The following is a 21,237-nucleotide window of genomic DNA, read 5'->3' as shown; positions in this document are numbered from 1 at the left end:
CCCTCTTCTCACTAATGTGACTCATGCTACTTTGCGTGACTGGGTTTTCCAACCAGGGCAGAATTAATCCTTTCTGTCCTGCCTGGGCATTGGGTAAATGTCTCTACTAACTCCTGTTTATTTAAAGAAGAGAATCACAAAGATTGTGGAAGGTATTCAGTTAGGAACTTGAGTGACACTAGCAAACCCTTATGGACCCCTTCCCAGAGACGTTTTTGAATGCATACATCAAACAACCAATTATGTTGAAATAAAATTATTGAAACATTTGCTTAAATCACAAACCCCCTGAATTCTGTTCATGGACCCTGAGTTAAAAGGCCCAGCTCTGTTAGATAGCAAAGGTGAAACTCTCCAGATTCTCTGATTTTAGGAGTTGCCACGCAGGTATCTATGTCTAAGGCCAGTTTTTCCTGAAACCCCTCCCCCCCACACTTCCCACCCCCACTTTGTAAGGGGCAGAACACTGGAAGGATGGAAAGTGTGACAAAGAGGCTCTTGTTTCACTGCAGTGCAAGGCCAGTGCTCCAGAGAGAGGGCTGCCATCCCGCACAGGCTGCCATGTGTCTGGAGCGCCTTCAGCCCTTACTTCTCTCTCCTGGCCCCTTCAAGGCTCATCTCAAACGTCACCTACTTCAAGAAGCCTTTCCTAATTCCCTCAGTCGTTAGTTCTTCAACTCCTAATTACTGGTGGTTTTTTGTAGCCTGTATTTTTGTCTGTTGTCTCGCCCTTGTAGGATGTAAACCCCCTAAAGGGCAGGGACCACCTCAGTTTTGCGTCTCCCTCAACACAGTGCCTGGCACTTAGTAGGTACTTTATAAATGATTGCCAATTGATTGTTTTGCTTATAAGGATATTGGGGGTGGGAAGGGCTATTTTAAAAAGGATATAAAATGTGTGGTAGCCTAGAGAGGAACTACCGTACTTCTTCTGTCTCTTCAGGAAATTGGTCAACTTCCCACACCCCAGGCATAGAAAAGCCCTCATCCTCATCTCATGCTTGGTTTCTTTAGCTGAAGAACAGCCCGTTTTTAACTTAGGTCGGGTGTTCCAGTTATAAGGCATTATCTTATTTGTTATTCAAAACAACCATGTGGCCTGACCTTTGGGGCCTTATTCCTCATCCGGAAAATGAAGAGACTGGGTTAGATAAAAGCCCAAAGTCCCTGGGAGCTAGAGATCCTAAGAATTGGGCTATCTCTACCAGGTAGTGCAAGCATTACTACCCCATTTTACAGTTTGTTCACTGGAGCCCAGGTCATAGCGTTAGTAACTGACAGAGCCAGAATTAAGTCCTATGTCTCCTGACTTTCTTTCCTCTAAGTCAGGGATCCCATGAGGTAGAAAGAACAATGGCCTGGGAGACAGGAGCCTTGACTTTGAATCCAGGCTCTGTGACAGTGCGAAGGTCACGGAGAGCCTGTAACATTTCTCTGAAGTTGAAGACTTTGTTCCTGTTAGGGAAGAGCTGTGTTTATCTGAAAGTGACCCCCCAGAATGAAGAGGAATGGGGCTCCCCATAAGTGGGGGTGCTTATGTGTTTCCCCTTGTTTCGAGATGGCAGTGTGGGGTAACATACAGAGCGAGCCTTCACACCGGGAAGACCTGGGTTCAGGTGCTGCCTCTGACACTGGCTGGCTGTGTGACTCAGAGCAACTAGTCAACTCTCTAAGACTCTAAGTGGCAGAAAAGGTGCCCACCTGCAGTGGTAGAAAGAATATCCCCCTCTGGGAGTTCCAGTAGCCATGAACTGACCCCAAAGCAGGCGATTCGCTCGATGCCCTGCCCCAGAGTGAGGGGCAGAGGCTATCCCACAGGAGTGCCCAATGTGAAGTTGGGGGTTAGGAGGTTGGTATCATTCCAGGGACGGGGGAGCCTGGAGAGCAGAGCAGCGCAGAGCCAGCGTCCGGGGTCTGAGTCGGGGCCAGGAGACCAGTTAAACAAGGGTCCGATCGGTCGGGATGGGGAGGTCGGGGGCGCGGGCAGAAGGGGTGGGAGGGGAGGAGAGAGGAGGACGAAGAGGAGGAAGAGAAGGCTGGAGGAGGAGGAAGCCGTGCCCTGCGGCCCGGCCGGCCCCCGGGCGGGGCACAGGGCGTGGCCGAGTCGGGGTCCGGCCGCTGGGCGGGTCAGTGCCGGGCTCCCGCCGCCGTCGCCGCCGCTGTTCCGCAGCCACCGTCTCCTCCTCCTCCTTCTCCCGCTGCCCGCTCTCTCCGGGGGCCGCCGCCCGCCGTGATGGGGCAGATCGAATGGGCCATGTGGGCGAACGAGCAGGCTCTGGCGTCCGGCCTCAGTGAGTGGGGACAGGGGCACGATGTGGGGGCGGGGGGCGGCTTGGCCCGTCTGGCCCCCTGGGGCACTGCCAGCTCTTTCCCCGCCCCCACCGGCGGCCCTGGGCTGGAAACTTTTTCGGTTGTAATTTAACTTTGAGAAGCCCGGAGTGAGTGTCCCGGGCCGGGAGGAGTGGGGTGCTGGGGATGGGGGGAGCTGGAAGTAGGATGGGAAGGAGAGAGGGGCTGCAGGTGAGTGTCTAGAGCTTTGTGGGGGAGGGGGAAGAGATGAAATATAGGGGAGAAAGGGGGGAGACAGAGAGGGACGGGGAAGGGGGGAAGGGAGAAACGGGGAAGGGGGGAGAGAGCTAGAGAGAGAGAGAGAAAGCGAGAGAGAGAGAGAGAGAGAGAGAGAGAGAGAGAGAGAGAGAGAAAGAGAGAGAGAGAGAGAGAGAGAGAAAGCGAGAGACACAGAGACAGAGAGAGAGAGAGAGAGAGAGAGAGAGAGAGAGAGAGAGAGAGAAAGCGAGAGACAGAGAGACAGAGAGAAACAGAGATTGTTAACATAGTTTGCAGCTAGGAGATGTGCCTAGGGTAAAGGCGGCAGCTGGGGGCACTACCAGGCTGGGAGGGGAGGGGGAAGGAGGGAGGGATGGGAGGCAAAGATGAGCTTGGAGTTCTGGCCAGAGGTAAAGGCACAAGAGGGAAACACAGAAAACAGAGACTCTGGTAGCATCCATTAGCCAAGAATCACGTGAGCCCTCCTTTCTGCCCCCTCTCCCTCAAGTCGTATTTAATTCTGAACTTCAGGAAGACAAGTCAGAAGCAAGCTGCCTCTCCTAGATTGAGGAAGTGAAAGTAAAAAGCAGAAGTGGGGGTTTTTTCTCCCTCAGATGGTCTTTTCTTCCCTAACCTTCTCTTTCTCCTCTTCCTTGTGGTTTCTGGCTAGGTCACCACCCTACTGCTAAGCCTAGGAAAGCCCCCGTCTGCTCCTGCAACCTCCTGCCCCCTGACACCCTCTGAAGGAGAGTCTTTTGCCTTCAGCTTTGCCTCCTGAGGGTCCCCTGTGATCTGAGAGGCAGAGGCCCCCTTAACAGTCAGTCCTGGGTAATACCCTGGTGGTCAAGGGGCCTGGAAGCGTGAGTCACAGCCCTCCCAAGGCCCGACCAGCTCTCTGGGTTATAGTTCCCCAATCACTCTTCTCCCAAAACAAACACCTCCAAATCCTATGAGCTGCCACCTCAATACAGGTATACACATTCACACAGAGCAAAGAGAGAAGCTATTTGTGACCTGATCAAAGAGCCTAAAATTCAATACTAGAAGGAGCTTTGGAGAGTAAGTCTAATTTTACAGATGAGAAAACTGAGGCTTTGAGGAAGTAATAACTTGTTCAAGATTACACAGCTAATTAAAGACAGAGGTGAGACCTGAACTCAGGTCCTCTAAGTCCACGCACAGTGTGGCCAGGGTGAGACAGGCCTTCTTCTCCCCTCCATGCTGCCAGCAGGCTGTGTGTGGTCCCTAAGAAGGCAGAGTCATAGGATCACAAAGCTAGAAGGAACCTTAGATGCCATGAACTCATTGGCTTTTCAAGATCAGCTAAGGAAGAAGCAGCTCAGGACTTCCCCTTCTTTCTCCCACTTTCTAGGAGTCCACTGTCCTGTGTTCTCTGCCCCTCTCTCACTTTCCCCTCTTCCTCAGAGATCTGATGTCACTGATTTCAGTCTGAGCCTGAGTATGAATGTCAGTGCTCACTCACCCTCTCCTAGGGGCCTTTGGAGAGGGGAGCCTTCTCCTGCTCTGTCCAAGAAGGGACTTTCTCCATCCCTGTGAGAGGTATCAGGGGAGGGGATAAGGGAATGTGGGAGGGAAGATCCCTTGCCTTAAAGTTTGCCAGTTCGGCCTCCTCAGACTTGAGAAACCTTGGGACAATTGGGTTAAAGCATCACCCCCAAAAGCTAAACCTCCACTCCGTACCACCCCCAGCCCAGCTTCACCTTGCCTTCAAGCCCAGGTGGCTCCCTCCCTGCAGGAAAAAGTGAAGGTGCCCAATCTGGCTTGCTTAACTCCTCAGGGCATAACCTGGGCTTCAGTCTGATCTAGTGGGTGGGTGGTTCCTTCTTGGGAATGTGGGTTCCTGAGATCTCGGCCAGCTATAAAGCCTTTGAGCTGCTGCCTCTGTTCGGGTAATGCAAATCTCATTTCCCCCCATCTTACAGACAGTGTATGGCGTAAAGCCAGGCCATAAAGTCAGTTAGTAAGAAGCACAACCCGAGTTGAATCCTGGGGCTTCTGGCTTGTAAATTCTGTTGTACTTTGTACTATTCTAGGATCTTAAACTAGACTCTTAGCCAGCCTGGTCATTGGATCTTTTTTCCCCCTTTTTAAAAAAATTCTGAAAGATGATCATTTCTTAGCTTACTGAGGCCCTGTGCCTGGCAAGTGAACCAGGGAAGAAAAAAACTCTTTGAAGATTCTGAAATGTAGAGGTGAGGAAAACAAGGAGTCCCCCCCACCCCAAACCAATGATAGCAGTCAGGGGAGGTCAAGTTTTTCATGAGCTGAAATCTCTCTGTGTTTGGACTGACTCCTTGAATTTTTTTTCCTTTTAAAAAAATGAAATTGTACCGATATCTTTGGTTTTTACGTTGCCTTAGTTTTACCCCTTTATTCCTCCTTCTTCTTTCCGTGAGAGCAACCCCATGTAAAAAATTTTTTTAAAGAGAAAAGAGAAAAAAATGAGCAAAGCTGATAAACGCAACAAAAAAGAATCTGAATATATGTGCAGTTTTCCACACTTACTGTCCATCTCACCTCTGCAAAGGAGTAGGGAAAGGCATCTTCTATCTGTTCTTTGGGGCTAAATGCATGGATTTTTAATTTATACCCCTGGTGAGCCGGAACCTTAAAAAAAAAGTCTTCTCTTGGCACTTACTGCTTTTTAAAGAGCATCACTTCTCAACAATCATTCCTTCCCTTATAACAGAGAAAACAGTTAAGAATAACAAACCAACACAGGAAAGCGCCTGACAGCATATGCGCTATTCTATACCCCTAGTCCACCACTTTTCTGCAGAGAAGAAGGAAATATTGAACCTCCATGTTAGTGGGGCAGCAATGGGGGCTTGTATGTTTGTTTAGCCATAAGACAAGAGCAGTCCAGGGAACAGAATGATCCACTTGCTTCTTACAGGACTAGGGTTCTGGGTTCAGTGCTAGCCACTGACTGAGCTCGACCAAGGCAATGAGGATTCTGATATTTAACCTCTTCTTGAGAAGAGTGGGGTATCATCATTTCAGCTCCGACTATGAGCTGCTACCACCAATCTCTCTTTCCTTTTTATTTCCTTTTATTTTGTATTCCCTGACCTTAGGATAGTCCTTTGTACATAGTTAAGAAATATTTATTGACCTGCTGCCTAATCAGCTAATGGTTCCCCCCTTGGATTTTAGCCCTTTTATGGAGAGGACCCAGACATTACCCAGACTTTGGCTTCATTGCCAGAGATGTCAGGTGGTTAAGAGTACTGCCTTAGACTGGGAAGATTGGAGTTTGGGCCCTACTCATCTGCTGTGTGAGCCTGGGCAAATCCCCTACCCTCTCTGAGCCTAAGTTGCCTTAGGTCTAGAATGAGGACTCTTGCCTTGCCGACCTCAGAGTGGTTGGGGGAAAAGCGCTTTGTAAACCATTATCCAAGTTTTTGTCTAGACTTGTGATTTCTTAAGTGTCATTTTGGAATATCCCTTCACTGATGTAGAGTAGCCATCCATCGGTAACTTACAATTTTGCAGAGTTCTGGGGGGAGGGGGGAGCACATGGTCCCAATAGCAAATAGTTATGCGTCAGACACAGGATTTAACTCCAGGCTGGCCCTCTGGCCAAGATGTGTGCCATTAATTATTGTTACTAGTTTTCTAATAATAATTATATAATATAGCAATTAATAGTAGCAAATGAGAGTAATTAATCTTTCTTTTATAATAATTATGTAATGTAGCAATATACTGTTAATGATATAATACTTTATCAGACTGATAATTAATTAATATTATTAATTATGGTGCACTAATTAGGTCAGATGTTGTTAGCAAACTCTTGGGCATCTTGCATTCCTGGAGCTGCTTGTACCCACAGGCTACAAGTTGGCCACGGGACTGAGGAAGGGCTTCTTAGCCTGATTTTGGTCTTGAGCCCCAGAAGGCTTTTCACATGCAGCTGGTGAGAGGGGCTGGGCAGTTACTTGTTTCCTCTCAGTTCTGAGAGCCCCGAAGGGTGTTAGTGGGTTTACTGCTTGTTCTTCTCGGGAGGCTGTGGGTTCCTGCAGAGGCTGGGTGAGGAACTGGCAGAGGGGATTATTTTCTCAGGTACCAGCGGACTAGATGGGCTCTGAGGCGCCTTCCAACCTTGAGACTGATACCATGATTCTGAGCTTGGGCAGCCCCAGTTCTAGGAAGAGTCCAGGAACCATTTGTTGGGCTCTGGGAAGAGGAATTATTAGGGCTTCTTTATTCACACTCTGCTCCTTCAGGGCTCAAATTCCCATTCTTCTTTATGCTAACTCTATGGCTTTAGGTTAGCGTCTTCCTTTTTGTGCCTCAGTTTCCTAAGCTGTAAAAAGAGGCCAGATGATCTTTTAGGTCCCTTCCAGTTCTAAAACCTGTGATCAAGGGAAACGTACACACGCAAACACACATACGCACACAAACACACATATACACACACACAGACACTCAGGAGAATTTCTGATTTGCAGTTAGTTCATCAATTAGAGGCAAGACTTCTGTCATGTCTGGTATCCCAAGAGCTGAGACTATGGTTTCCTTGGTCTTGTTCTTCCTCTGGCCCAGAACAGGGAGAGCCAAAAGGAAGGATTTGAGAGAGTCCCTCTAGTGGGAAGGTATCTGCATTCATTTTCTTTTTTTTTTTTGGAGGGGGGAAGGCAAGGCAGTTGGGGTTAAGTGACTTGCCCAAGGTCACACAGCTAGTAAGTGTCAGGTGTCTGAGGCTGGATTTGAACTGAGGTCCTTGAGGTCCCCCTGACTCCAGGGCTGGTGCTCTCTACTCACTGAGCCATCTAGCTGCCCCCTCCCTCATTCATTTTCTTTCCACCCTTGGGTCCCTTCTCACTATGGGGTGTGTGACGCCACTTCCGTCACCTCCAGGCCTCTGCCTCTGGCTTAACGATGCCAGTTCTCTGTTTCCTCTTCATGGAATCCACAAACAGCTTCTGGTGACCTGAATTACTTTATAGAAAAGGGAGGCCAAGAGAAAAAAGTTACAGCTAAATGGATTTAGGCTAAAAAGGAGAAAGACCTTATCATGGCCCCTCAGATTAAGAGGCAGAAAAGACCTTAGCAGCTATCAAGGCCAGCCCCCCTCTTTTACAGACAGGGAAACTGAGGCCCAGAGAGGTAAGTGACTTACCCATAGTCATACTGCTAAGTATTTCAAGTAGGATTTGAACATACATCTTTTTGATTCCAAGTCTAGTCCTCTAATCTCTGTACAACATTGTCTCTCAAAAGCCTTTCAGGTGGCATTTAAATCAGCTTGTTAACAAGTGCCCCGTGACTGTTTCCACCACCCTGTTGGAATAGAGATTGTCAAACACTGAAGGAGGTGCTTGGGGATGGGGGGAGAGTGGTCTCTGCCTGAAGGCCTTTAAAAACTGTGCTGTTTATGAGTTGTGGCCCCTTCTGTGGCCTTGAAGCTACTGAGGAGGTTTTGGTTCAGTCAGTCAATCCATAAGCATTTATTAAGCATTTACTACATGCCAGACAGTCTACCAAGCTCTGGGGATGAAAATCCAAACAAAAAGAAAGCTCGGCTCAGGTTTGTAAATTGTCCAGTCTGTGAGTGGACATGGTGGAGTAATAGCAGCTGTTGTGGAAGGAAAGGAGGTTAGTGGGGGACCTAGAGCTAGACCCCCGTGGGAAATTCCAAGAGTTCCGATGGAGTGGGCGGGCCTCCGTCAAGCTCTGAAAAGCCTGTGAAACTGCTGAGATCCATCTTGGGAGCACCGTCCGCCAGCCGTCCTTCCCTCTATCTGCATGCCCTCCTCCCCGCCATGTTATAGTCACGCTTGCCTGCTATGTACGTGAAGAGCTATGGATTGGAGGTCAGAAGACCCCGGAGGGAGCGCCAGCTCAGCTGCGTACTACACACAGAACTTCAGACAGATCTCATCCCCTCTCTGGGAATCGGTTTCCTTAGCTGTCAAATGAAGGACCAGTCTCAAGAGCTGTTTCCTGGGGGAGATGTTTCAGCCCCCTCTGCCCAAGGCTTCTCTCTCAGCTCTGGGTTAGACAGAACTGGCAGCTTTCAAGGGCAAGGGATAGTGCCCCTACTCTGCCCTCTCCTCATCCAGCAAGCCCTGCTCTGATGCCTGAGAGAATTCCTCTCATGGGGAAAGGTAAAGTTGCTGCTTCCACAGGGCAAGAGATGACTCCCTACAAACCCCCTTTCAAGAGTGAACATGAGCACTGACATTCATGGTCAGACTGAAATCCATGAGATCAGATCTCTGGGGAAGAAGGGATGGTGAGAGAGGGGAAGAGAATGCAGGAGAGTGGACTCCTGGAAGCGGGAAAAAGAAGGGAAAGTCCTGAGCTTCTTGGCTTTGCTGGTCTCAGAAGCCAATGATTTCATGATGTCCAAGGTTCCTTCCAACTCCGAGATTCTATGACTCTGTTCTTAGGAGGTCACACAGTCTGCTAGCTCCCAAGGGATGGGCAGCACCTCTCTGAAGGGTGTGTGTGTGTGTGTGTGTGTGTGTGTGTGTGTGTGTGTGTGTGTGTAGGGGATTTATCAGCACCTTCCAAGTCAGACATCAGCAAAAGGGGGAGCAAACCTCAGGCTATAGGGATGGATATACCCAAGTGGGCTTTGTAAAGACTGGTTGGTTGGCTGAGACAGAGACGGGCAATGGGGAGAGGAAAAGAGAGGGAGAGAGAGAGAGAGAGAGAGAGAGAGAGAGGGAGGGAGGGAGGGGGGGAGAGAGGGAAGGGAAGGAGAAAGAGAATGAGGAGAGGTGGGGGTTGGGGGGGAGGGAGAGAGGGGGAGAGAGAGGAGGGAGACAGACAGAGGCTTTCATATTGATTAATTCAGAAAACTTTTATTAAGCACCTATAATGTGCCAAGCACTGCCCTAGGCACTGGGGATACAGTGAAACACCCCCTGCCCCCAAGAAGCTTACATTCTATAGGGAAAACAACATATGCATAGATAAATAAAATAGAAAATACATAGTCCACCCCTCCAGGCTTGGAAAAGAGATGGAGGGGGCACTTGTGGATCCCCCTTCTGTTCAGGGGACAACTCCCCAGTATCTCATGGCTTCTACTGGTTCTGGCCCCTGAGGCTGCCCACAATCCTGACTCAGTTTCCCTTTCTCTCTTTGCAGTCCTCCTGACTGGTGGCATCGTGGCAACAGCTGGGCAGTTTGTCTGGTGGGAGTTTGGTGCCTACTCGATGTATCCTTCTCCTACCCCCACCGTGCCTCCCAACCCTGCTTGTCACTCCATTCTTGGGCCCAAACTCAACAAGGATTCCTGAATTTTGAGCTTCATTTGTTATCAAGTATTACAGGAAAGCTGATGAAGGGTGGGAAGTAAATCCCTGAGGGGAAGGGGGCATCCTATCATCATAATAACAGTAGCAATGCTCGTTTCTATAGGGTTTTTAGACTTGTAAGCTTCTTTTCTCACCACTTCTCTAAGGCAAGGGATACAAATTGGATTCTCCCCGTTCTGTGAGTGAGCCCTGGGTTCAAATCCTGTTTCTAGAAGTCACTCACAAAGTCACTTTACATCTTGAGCCTCCATTGGACGAGGTGGTATGGAAGAGCCCAATTCTAGCCTCTAATGCTTTGAGGAAACAAAGCTAGAAAAGGCATTTGGGCATAAGAGCATTGAATGCCAGAGGCAGAAGGAGCATCAGAACAAAGACAATTACAAGCAGATGAGGTCACAGAGCTCTTTGGCAGCTCAGGCTGGCCCTTTTCCCATGACACACCCTTGGCCCTCTGAAGGGAGGAAAAGTCTCTTGTGAGTGAGGTCCCTTGTAAGCGGCTGGGGGCCTTGGTTTTCTTCCGTCCGCTAGATGGTGATGCTTCCTGTCCCTTCCTCAGCTGCATCTGTTAATGCCTGGCCTTGGAGGCCTTGGCCGTCGGGCTAGGGGACTGGGGGCAGGGATCATTTGCCAAATTCTCCGTCTCAGCCCTGGTGCTAAAGCTACAGGGGAATTGATCCTTGTGACTCTTATGTGATGAGTGAAAACTTTCCCAGAGCTTGTAACAGACAGAAATCAGATAATACCAGAGCTAGAAAAAGCCTTAGAACACAGAATTTCAGGGCTGGGAGGACCCTTAGAACACAGAATGCCAGAGCTGGGAGGGCCTTAGAACACAGAATGTCAGGGCTGGGAAGGGCCCTTAGAACACAGAATTTCAGGGCTGGGAAGGGCCTTAGAACACAGAATGTAAGGGCTGGGAGGATCCTTAGAACACAGAATGCCAGAGCTGGGAGGATCCTTAGAACACAGAATGCCAGAGCTGGGAGGATCCTTAGAACACAATGTCAGGGCTGGGAGGACCCTTAGAACACAGAATGTCAGAGCTGGGAAGGCCCTTAGAACACAGAATGTAAGGGCTGGGAAGGGCCCTTAGAACACAGAACGTAAGGACTGGGAGGACCCTTAGAACACAGAATGCCAGAGCTGGGAGGGCCTTAGAACACAGAATGTCAGGGCTGGGAAGGGCCCTTAGAACACAGAATTTCAGGGCTGGGAAGGGCCTTAGAACACAGAATGTAAGGGCTGGGAAGGGCCCTTAGAACACAGAATTTCAGGGCTGGGAGGACCCTTAGAACACAGAATGCCAGAGCTGGGAGGGCCTTAGAACACAGAATGTCAGGGCTGGGAAGGGCCCTTAGAACACAGAATTTCAGGGCTGGGAAGGGCCTTAGAACACAGAATGTAAGGGCTGGGAGGATCCTTAGAACACAGAATGCCAGAGCTGGGAGGATCCTTAGAACACAGAATGCCAGAGCTGGGAGGATCCTTAGAACACAATGTCAGGGCTGGGAGGACCCTTAGAACACAGAATGTCAGAGCTGGGAAGGCCCTTAGAACACAGAATGTAAGGGCTGGGAAGGGCCCTTAGAACACAGAACGTAAGGACTGGGAGGACCCTTAGAACACAGAATGCCAGAGCTGGGAGGATCCTTAGAACACAATGTCAGGGCTGGGAAGGCCCTTAGAACACAGAATTTCAGGGCTGGGAGGACCTTTAGAACACAGAATGTCAGGACTGGGAAGGGCCTTAGAACACAGAATGTCAGGGCTGGAAAGGCCCTTAGAACAGAGCATGTCAGGGCTGGGAGGATCATTAGAATAGAGAAGGCCAAGGCTGGAGGGACTTCAGAATACAGAATGTTGGAGCTGGGAGGGACCTTAGAACACACTATCAGGCTGGAGGAACGTTTGAAATCATCTTGTTCAACTTTGTGGATCCTTTCACAGATGAAGAAATCAAGGCCCAAAGAGGGGGCACACCTTTCCCAAGGTCACAAAGCTAGTTAATGGCAAAACTGAAGCTGGAGCTTTCTAGGCCTTGATCATGAGCCCCTCTGTTGCCACCTTCTTTCTTTTGTTTTTCCTTTTTTTATATCTTTTTAAAAAATCAGTTTTATTTTATTTTCAGTTCTAGGTTGTCTTCTTCCCCCTCTCCCTCCCTTCCCATTGAGAAGATAAGACAAAGCACCTTACAAATATGTATAGTCATGAAAAACAAATTTCCGCCTTAGCCTTGTCCAAAAAAAAAGAAAGAAAAGAAAATAGTCTTTGATGTGCACTCTGGGTCCATCAGCTCTCTCTCAGGATGTGGGCAGCACGCTCCATTATGAGTCCTCTGGAATTGGGGTCAGTCATTGTGTTGATCAGAGTTCCTAAGTCTTTCAAAGATGATTATTTGACAATATCGCTGTTCCTCTGTAAATCATTCTCCTGATTCTGCTCGTTTCATTTTGCATCAGTTCATAAAAGTCTTCTCAGGTTTTTCTGAAACTATGCTCTAAATTCCTACATCATAATGCTGCCTTCATTTTTGGAACATCCCCACCTAGGCACATAATGGGCCAGAATTCCTTGGTCGTGGTTGAAGTTCTACCTAGACACTGCTGTTACAGGCTGCACCTGCTCTTTGCCTTTCTGGGCTCCTCCTTCAGGATCTGTGACCTTAGATAGGTTCCTCTCCATGAATCCCACCAGAGCCATTGGTGGGCAGGGCTGTAGGTTGGGCTGGATAAGGATGATAGGCTGAGAGCATCATTGATCTAGGCCTGGAAGGGACTGCTGAGACCCTCTGGTTGGACCCCCTCATTTCACAAAGATGAAGATTTTTCCTTAACTTGGATCCCCCAGTGTAGCTGGCGTGTTTATCTGCCTGCTGGAATACCCTCGGGGTAAGAGGAAAAAGGGCTCCACCATGGAGCGATGGTAAGCTCCCACCTTTGTTTGTCGTGTGTGAGATCTTTAGGGACTTTCAGGGCCACCTTTGTCCAGCTGAGACAGGAAGGGCTGAGGACCCTCCCAACTCCTTGTCAGCAAACATTAGATTTAACGATTTAGCCAGTAGTTCCTCCTTGAGCATGTGTATGCTTGGAGAAGAGGAACCAACCACTTAACAAGTCTTCAATGGGTGCTTATGCCCTAAGTGCCTAGCACTGTGCTAAATACAAGAAAATAATACTTTTTTCCTTGTGGAGCTTATAATCTTTTCAGGGAGAATAGGGCTTTGGGAATTAAAAGAAAGAAGAGAGGAAGGGGGAGATTGAAGGTGGTCCAAGATATAACAGAACTTTAACTGGGTCTTGAAAGATAGATAGAGTTTGTATGGCTGGGAGTGGGGTAAGGGAGAAGAGGAAGGAGGGAGTTAAACTTCAGGCAGAGAAGAACAGCCCAAGTTGGACATTTGACAGATTCCTGTGTGTGGTCACAATGGATCCCAACTCCTTCAGGAATCCTTCTCTGAACACTCCTGGTCCACCGTGATGACTCCCTTCTCTAAACCCCAAATGCACTTCTGGTCTGTAATCAATTCAAAATGTATGTATTGATCAGGGCAATTAGCAATACTTATATACTGTTGTTTATTGCTCTCCATTTCCTCCTTAACATTCTTGTTCTCCCTACTGGAGTAAAAGCTCTATAAAGGACAGAGGACCTTGTCTTATTCCTCTTTGATCCCCCAAAGTCCTGGGCACACAGCAAGTGGTCAGGAAGTTCATTGTCGAAAAAATGGTGGAGTGAGAATGACTCAGTACAAACCCATCCCGATTATTGGAAAAATCAGATGGCAACCTCAGTCTCCTCCCCTTATCCCAATCTTCATCACCCTCCCCCCCACACACACACACCTCTATCCACACAAACTCTTCCCATCTTTGAAGTTCTTTTACTTATTCCCCTGACCTCCTTCAATCTCCATCCATCTTTTCCTTCTTTGAACTCCTGAAGCCCTGGGTTCCCAGAATTAATGATAAGCTCCAGGAGGGAAGGACTGTCATAGCTTGTATTTCGCACAGTTCTAGGTACATAGCACTCAAAAATGATATATTGGGAGTCTGACTCCATTTTCCAAGCATAGGACTTAGGTGGTGATGGTCCATGCTCTGGGGGGCCCACCGGCCATTTTTTCAGATGCAGTGTTAGCTCACAAGGTGGGCATTCCATAGCACACTCACTGGAAGCTTCCCTTGGCTGATAAATTCCTCATAAGAAGGGTTTTGGGGGGCCACCAGGAAAGGGGCATTCCATGTGTGTGACACTAGTTGGGCATGGACATTTTTTTCTTCTCTTGTCCAGTGGTCAGAAGTACCTGACAACCGTGGTGAAGGCATTCGGGCCCTTGACTAGAAACTACTACATTCGAGCCATCCTGCACCTCTGGTGAGAACCACCTGCCTTCCTGAAGCTGGAGAGGAGGGCAGGTTTCCCGGGGAGAGTTGGAATTCAAGTTGGCCACCTCTGGCAGAGTGGGGACAGTGATGGGGGGGGGGGACAACCCTGGGTTCAGGACTCCTGGGTTCTTTCCCCTTCCATCCTAGGACATCTTCCTTGCCTGATTTTAGATGCTGACTGAGATTCCCCTAATAGGCCATATTCCAGGTGGCCAGCTTAAGGGCTGGGGCACTGACCCTGCAGGTAGACCAAGGCTCACCTGTTCCTGACCCTTTGCCTCGTGACATGTGCCTGGGTCTCTTCCTCACTGTTCCTTCATCTTGTCTTCTGTATGGGTTTGAGCTCTACCACTGTTGTCTTGTTTGCCTTGGGGAAAATGTAATGCTTAACCGTCAGCCTTGGGGAGCCCTGAGTGATGGTGAGAAGGGTGTGGGGAGAGTCAACCAACCTCTGCATGAAGAGGATCGTGGTCAGTTCTGTGGACCACCTTTTAGAAAGAACACTGACAAGGTGGATACCAGGCTCCTGAAAAGGTCCATCTGTAGTGAGGGGCCTAGAGGCTCTGCTCTCTGAGGTCTGGATGAAGGATCGTGGCTCTGGAACTGGAAGGGACCTCAGAGGCCATCTAGTCCAGCTCCTTCATTTTAACAGATGAGGAAACTGAGGCTAGACCCATGGCCATACAGGTGGAAATGTTTAGGCTGGGGACGATAAGACCTGATAACTCCAAGTACTTGAAGGGTCTTCCTGCAGTAGGGAAATGAGACTTGTTCTGCTTGGTCCGAGATCAAAAAAGCATATGTGGTTCATGGTAAGGAAAACAACTTTCTAACAACTAGAGTTGGCTGAAGAGTTTATATAGAACTTTGAGGTTTGTAAATTGCTTTACAAATATTAGCGCAGTTTATCCTCACGGCAATCCTGGGATATCGATGCTGTTATTATCCACATTTAACAGATGGGTAAACTGAGGCAGAGAGTAAGCAGTTAAGTGATTTGCCTAGAGGCAGTCACACACTAAGTGCCCAAAGCTGGGTTTTAACTCAGGTCTATGTGACTCCAGTTTCCGGTCTCTATTCCCTGTGTCACCTAACCTGGGAAGTATGGAATTTCTTCTCCTGGGGGTCTCACAATGAAAGCAGTATGACCACTCATCTGGGAGGTGATAGAGAGGCTCCCTCTGTAGGCACTGGTTATCCTAAATGACCTCTGTGCCCTCTTCCCACTCTAAGATTCTATGAAGCAGCCTCACGAGCGAGAGGAGCTGAGGCCTCAGAAAGCCAGCAAATCCCCCATAGCATCTTTCGCTTCTTACCAAGCCTCTTCAGCATCACCCATCTACTGCCCATCCCTGAAGATGTCTCTGCATCGGTGATTCCTTTCTTTTTTCCCTCCACAGCTTGGCGGTCCCTGCAGGGGTACTATTAGCCACCATCCTTGGCACAGCCTGTCTGGCTATTGCAAGTGGGATCTATCTCCTGGTGAGTCAGATCTTGTGCAGATAGACGAAGCCTTTTCTCCCTGCCCTGGATCCCTTCTAACATCCCCGTCTTAGAGTCATCAGATTTGGGGCTTAGAAGGGACCTACCTCGGAGATGAAAGATTTCTTCCTCCCATTTTCCAGGGGAGGATACTGAGACTGGGCCTATCGTGTCCCACAGGCTCAGTGTATCAGAAATAGGACTTGAACCTAGGTCTTCTGGACTCAAAGACCAGCTCTTCTAGCCACTATCCCACATTGCCTTTTCCCTAAAGGTCTGATGTTCTCCAGGGAAAGATATATCCCGGTGACAGTATTCAATCCATCTCCTCTTTGGAGCTCAGTTTTTCTCACCTGTAAAGTGAGAGGATTATACCAGGTGACGATCTTGATAGCTTTAAATCCCACGAGGACACCTGTGAGCTCCAAGGGCAGGTGGAAGGCCAGGTCAGTCAGTCAACAAGCATTTATTGAGCGTTTACTGTGTGCCAGGCACTGAGTTAAGTACTGGGAATACAAATACTGGCAAAAAGACATTCCCTTTCCTCAAGGGGCTTATGTGGCAATGGGAGAAGCTGACACATAAAAGGAACAGAAAAGGGGTGGGAAGAGGAACCTCCAGGGCCACAAAGCCCAGGCAGAAGCAGAGCCTTGAAAGGAATGAAGAACGGCTGCTCTGGGGCTTTCCTGAAAACCAAGTGTCCAGGAGGAACTCAGCAGTGGGAGAAGGGGCCCCTAAGGGCAGAGAGATGTTTCTGGCTGAGGAGGAGGCAGCACCCTTCCCTCTGGAGCCCCTTATTCTGCACATTGGCCTCAAGGCAGTGTGTCTCTTTCACAAGCTGTGTGTCCTGCCTAGCTCCTGACAAAGCCTGGCTGCTGAGGCCATGGTTGTCAGCTTGATTCCTGTGTGGGCCAGTTCATGCCCCTCTCTTCTGTAGAACCATGGACAATACCCTTCGCCTCAGCCAGACAGTCAGGAATGGCGCCTCTGATCATAGAGGCTGGTTTTGTGATGGATTCAGGGCAAAGTCAGGTTGCAGGCAGCTCAAAGCCTATGGCCCTCTGCTGGTGGGCAAGCCATGTAATAACCATAATAATTGATCACGAGCCCCTCTGCTGCCACCTTCTTTCTTTTATTTTTCCTTTTCTTATATCTTTTTAAAAATTCAATTTTATTTTATTTTCAGTTCTAGCTTTACAAACTACTTTTGTAGCAACCACCCCACAAAGCAGGGAAGTTTAATTACTAGTATACCCGTTTTACAGAGGATGAAACTGAGGCTTGGATAGGTCCCTCAATAACCTGGGGGCTCATGGCCTGTGTCGAAGAGAGCAGGAGTCTGACAGTCAATGCTGTCTCACCCCCACCTTCCGCTCCTGGGGCTATCCCACAGTCATACAGCCAACAAGCATTGTTTTAAAAAAAATCCATGTACTTTCAGGTCCAAGTTCTCTCCCTTTCCCTGATCACTCCCCTGCCCATTGAGAAGGCAGGAGAAACAAAACCTGTTAGCAAATATAAAGGCACGAAGGCAAATTCCCTCATTAGCCATGTCAAGAAGGGAAGGAAGGAAGGAAAGGAAGAAAGGAAGGAACATGCTTCAATCTGAGTCCATCATGACTCTTTTGGAATTGTGGTTGATCATTATGTCGATCATAGTTCCTAAGTCTTTCAAAGTTGCTTAACTTTACACGTATTTCGATCAGCATTTATTAAGCACCTACTATGTGCCAGGCTTGGTGTGAAGTGCTGGCAAAAGGCAAAACCAGTGTCTGCCTTCAAGAGGCTCACAGTCTAATAGGGAAAGACAACCTGTAAATAGTCCCAACTCTTCATTTTACAAATGAGGAAATTGGCCATATGGGGAACAGACTTGTCCAGGGTCACAGAGGCAGGTCTTGACTCCAGGTCTGGCTTTCTCCTGCTCCACACTTGTGTCCCAAAGGTCATTCAGTCTATCAGTCAATAAACATTTATTAAATGCCTGCTGTATGACAAATGCTGCACTAGATGCCAGGGATGCAAAGAAGGGCAAAAATACGGTCTCTGTTCTCAAAAAGCTCACATTTTAATAGAGAAGAGAAAATGCAAATAACTAGATGTGTAAAGATATGTATAGTAAGTGAGTGAAAGGACTTAGTGACGTGTAGTGGAGGCCTCCAGATATATGGGGAAAAAGCCCGTAGGCAGGAAGTGTCCCTAAGAGGGAACTAGAGTAATCCTGGAGTAGAGGTTGGGAGCTAGTGGAATCAGGGCAGGTGGGGAGGAGGGGAGGATGCTGCTTCTAATTGGCAGCTCCTCTGTTCCTGCCAGTTGATGGACAAACCACCCCCACCCCTAGACCAACACACCCATCCCTGGTTCTCCTTCTTTAGGCTGCAATCCGGGGAGAAGAGTGGAGGCCCATTGAGCAGAAGCCCAAGGAACGACTCCAGGTGGGGGCTACCATCAAGCAGCCACCCAGCAACCCCCCACCTCGGCCCCCCGCCGAGGTCCGGAAGAAGCAGCCTGAAGAAGAAGCCGCAGGGCCCTCTGGGGGCCCCCAGGTGAACCCAGTTCCAGTGACTGATGAGGTCGTGTAAGGAGACCCTGAGCCTGGCCTGGGACCCTTGATTGGGTATGGCCCCACCCCCACCCTCCAGTCTAGCAGAGACTAGCTCCCACCACCACCATGTACTCCCACAAATGACCACCAGAGGGCAAAAGACATCAAAGACAGGCACCCTTGTTACTTGGGATGGAGAACCTCCTAGCAGGTTGTTTGGCCCCGGGGGCAGAGCCTGGCCTATTTCCCGTCTGTCTTCATCCTTGGTCACAGTTTCCAGTTGCAATATATATTTTGTAATAAATGCAGCACGGTAAAAGCTCATGTGTCTTTCTTCCTCAAATAGGCATGGTGGGTGGTACAGGAAGAGGGAGGGGTCTTTGCATATTTTCTAGAGTCCTTTCCAGGGTTGCAGACTGCTTTCATTTGGTTTTTAAGTGTCATATGTTCTTGAAATTCAGTGCAAATGATGAAACCATACTGTGGAGAAAGGCAGGACATGAGAAATCCAGTTTTCCTTGTGCTCCTCTCCCATGCTTCATCTCAAAGTTTTCCCATGGTGGGAGAAGACACAATGGGTCCTGTGTTATGTGGATACAAAAAAAATGTGTAAAGTCTGATACCTGTCCTCGAGGAGGTTCTTTCCATTGGAGGAGAGAAGACAGATGGATGGATGTCTAGAAAGATGAAGTAGGCTGATGGATAGATACAGATGGATGAATGACACAGAGATGACTGTATAGATGGATGGATGGATAGGTAGATGGAATGATGGATGGATGGATGGATAAATGGATGGGTAGGTAGATAGATCGATAGATAAATAGATGTATGGATAGATAGGAAATATCAAACCACTCTAGTATCTGCCAAGAAAACTCCAAATGGGGTCATGAAGAGTCAGACATGATTAAAATGATTGAACGAGAGAGAGAGAGAGAGAGAGAGCACATTTATTTAGGACTCCTTATGTGCTAGGTACCATGCTAAGCACTGGAGATACAAGTACAAGCAGACAATTTCTGTTCTCGAGCACATACTGTAATGGGTGAAGGGAAGCTGAAAATAGAGAAAGGGTCCTCATTGGCCTGGCAAAAAGACTCCAGGAAGTGGTGGAGAACCCACATTCCTAGAATGATAAGAAAGGTTCACCCATCAAAGACCCACAAACATTACCACTACACGAGACAGGATGTGATTAATGACTTTCAGGAAGGTTCAGACAAAGTTCAGGTGAGAGGAGGTCCTTTACAGCTCAGTCAGAGGGAAGATTTTACAGAGGAAATAGCACCTGTACTGAACTTTAATAGACAGGCAGGATTTCAACAGGTGGAAATATGGGGGAGAGCCCCAGGAAAGCTGTGAGCAGAGATGAAGGAGTGGGAAAACCCCAGGGTGTGTCGTAAAAACAGACATTTCTTCCCTCCTCTGATCATAAACTGTTATTACTAGGGGCCTTTGGCTCTTTATTACAAGGGTCTATGGACTGATTGCAACATTATCCTTGTGTATTGAGAGGAAGCTAGGCTGAGGGTTGGGCCATCCTTACAGAGCTCTCTAAGTATGACATTACCCTCTGTGCCTTGGTTCTTGCTCTGGACACTGAATGAACTGCATGTAGATTGGGGCCTGACCAGGTCTTGCTGCTGGTGCTGCTCCCGGATCTTGGTAGGGGAGAGCAATACAATCTTGAAGGCATTCTAGTGCAGCTCCTACCAGAAAAAAAGTCCCCAAACTAGACATAGACCAACATTTTACACCGTATACCAAAAGAAGGTCAAAATGGTACATGATTTAGATATAAAGGGTGATATCATAAACAAATTAGGAGATCAAGGAATAGTTTACCTGTCAGACCTGTGGGGAACAGAAGAATTTATGACCAAACAGGAAATAAAGAACATTACAAAATGCAATATGGATAGTTTTGATTAAACTAAAAAGGGTTTTTGCACAAACAAAGCCAATGCAACCAAGATTAGAAGGGAAGCAGAAAGTAGAGAAACAATTTTACAGCTAGGGTATCTGATGAAGGCCTCATTTCTTTCTTTTTTTATAGTTTAAAAAAAATTTTTTGGAGGGCTGAAGGCAGGATAATTGGGGTTAAGTGACTTCCCCCATGTCACACAGCTAGCAAGTGTGTCAAAGTATCTGAGGGCAGATTTGAACTCAGGTCCTCCTGACTCCAAGGCCTGTGTTCTACTCACTGTGCCACCTAGTTGTCCCAAGGGCTTCATTTCTAAAATATATAGAGAACTGAGTCAAATTTGTAAGCATAAAAATAATTCCCTGATTGATAAATGGTCAAAGGATATGAACAGACAGGTTTTGGATGAAGAAATTAAATCTCTCTACAGTCATATAAAAAATGCTCTAAACCACTATTGATTAGAGAAATGCAAAAGTAAAACAATTCTGAGGTACCACCTCACAACTATCAGATTGACTAATACAACAAACAGGAAAATGATTAACATTGGAGAAGATGTGGGAAAATTGGAACACTAATACACTGTTGGTGGAGTTGTGAACTGATCCAACCATTCTGGAGAGCAATTTGGAACTATGCCCAAAGGGCTATAAAACTATGCATACCCTTTCGTCCAGCAATACCACTACTAGGTTTGTATCCCAAAGAAATCATAAAAAAGGGAAAGGCCCCACATACCCAAAAATATTTATAGCAGCTCTTTTCGTGGTGGCAAAGAATTAGAAATTGAGGGGATGCCCATTAATTGGGGAGTGGCTGAACAAGTTGTGGTATATGAATGTAGTGGAATATTATTGTGCTATAGAAATGATGAGCAGGCAGATTTCAAAAAAACCTGGAAAGACTTACATGAACTGATGCTGAATGAGGGGAGCAGAACCAGGAGAACATTGTATACAGTAGCAACAATACTGTGCAATGGCCAACTCTGGTAGACTTAGCTCTTCTCAGCAATATGATGATCTAAGACAATTCCAAAAGACTCAATGG

At 47.9% G+C, this 21,237-nt stretch overlaps 1 protein-coding gene across 1 annotated transcript; it reads left to right on the top strand.

Annotated features, from left to right (window-relative positions):
* The first annotated feature begins 2,119 nt into the window (after positions 1-2,119).
* On the top strand, positions 2,120-18,566 carry LOC118841027 (cytochrome b-245 light chain). Its single transcript, XM_036748435.1, has 6 exons — positions 2,120-2,291; positions 9,676-9,745; positions 12,693-12,767; positions 14,136-14,219; positions 15,631-15,712; positions 18,088-18,566. Exons 1-6 carry the CDS (start codon positions 2,234-2,236, stop codon positions 18,292-18,294), a joined length of 576 nt encoding a protein of 191 aa, XP_036604330.1. The 5' UTR covers positions 2,120-2,233; the 3' UTR covers positions 18,295-18,566.
* The last annotated feature ends 2,671 nt before the right edge of the window (positions 18,567-21,237 follow it).

The sequence above is a fragment of the Trichosurus vulpecula genome, chromosome 3 (genome assembly GCF_011100635.1).
Source record: "Trichosurus vulpecula isolate mTriVul1 chromosome 3, mTriVul1.pri, whole genome shotgun sequence".
NCBI classification, from domain to species: domain Eukaryota; kingdom Metazoa; phylum Chordata; class Mammalia; order Diprotodontia; family Phalangeridae; genus Trichosurus; species Trichosurus vulpecula.
This window is presented reverse-complemented; position numbering and strand designations above follow the sequence as displayed.

What these genes read in the sequence shown, in the direction of transcription:
- LOC118841027 (XM_036748435.1), top strand. Translation starts at nt 2,234, where the DNA reads ATGGGGCAGATCGAATGGGCCATGTGGGCGAACGAGCAGGCTCTGGCG. An exon ending in GGCTCTGGCGTCCGGCCTCA is followed by an intron (nt 2,292 to 9,675) that starts GTGAGTGGGGAC and finishes CTCTCTTTGCAG; the next exon opens with TCCTCCTGACTGGTGGCATC. An exon ending in GGCTCCACCATGGAGCGATG is followed by an intron (nt 12,768 to 14,135) that starts GTAAGCTCCCAC and finishes TCTCTTGTCCAG; the next exon opens with TGGTCAGAAGTACCTGACAA.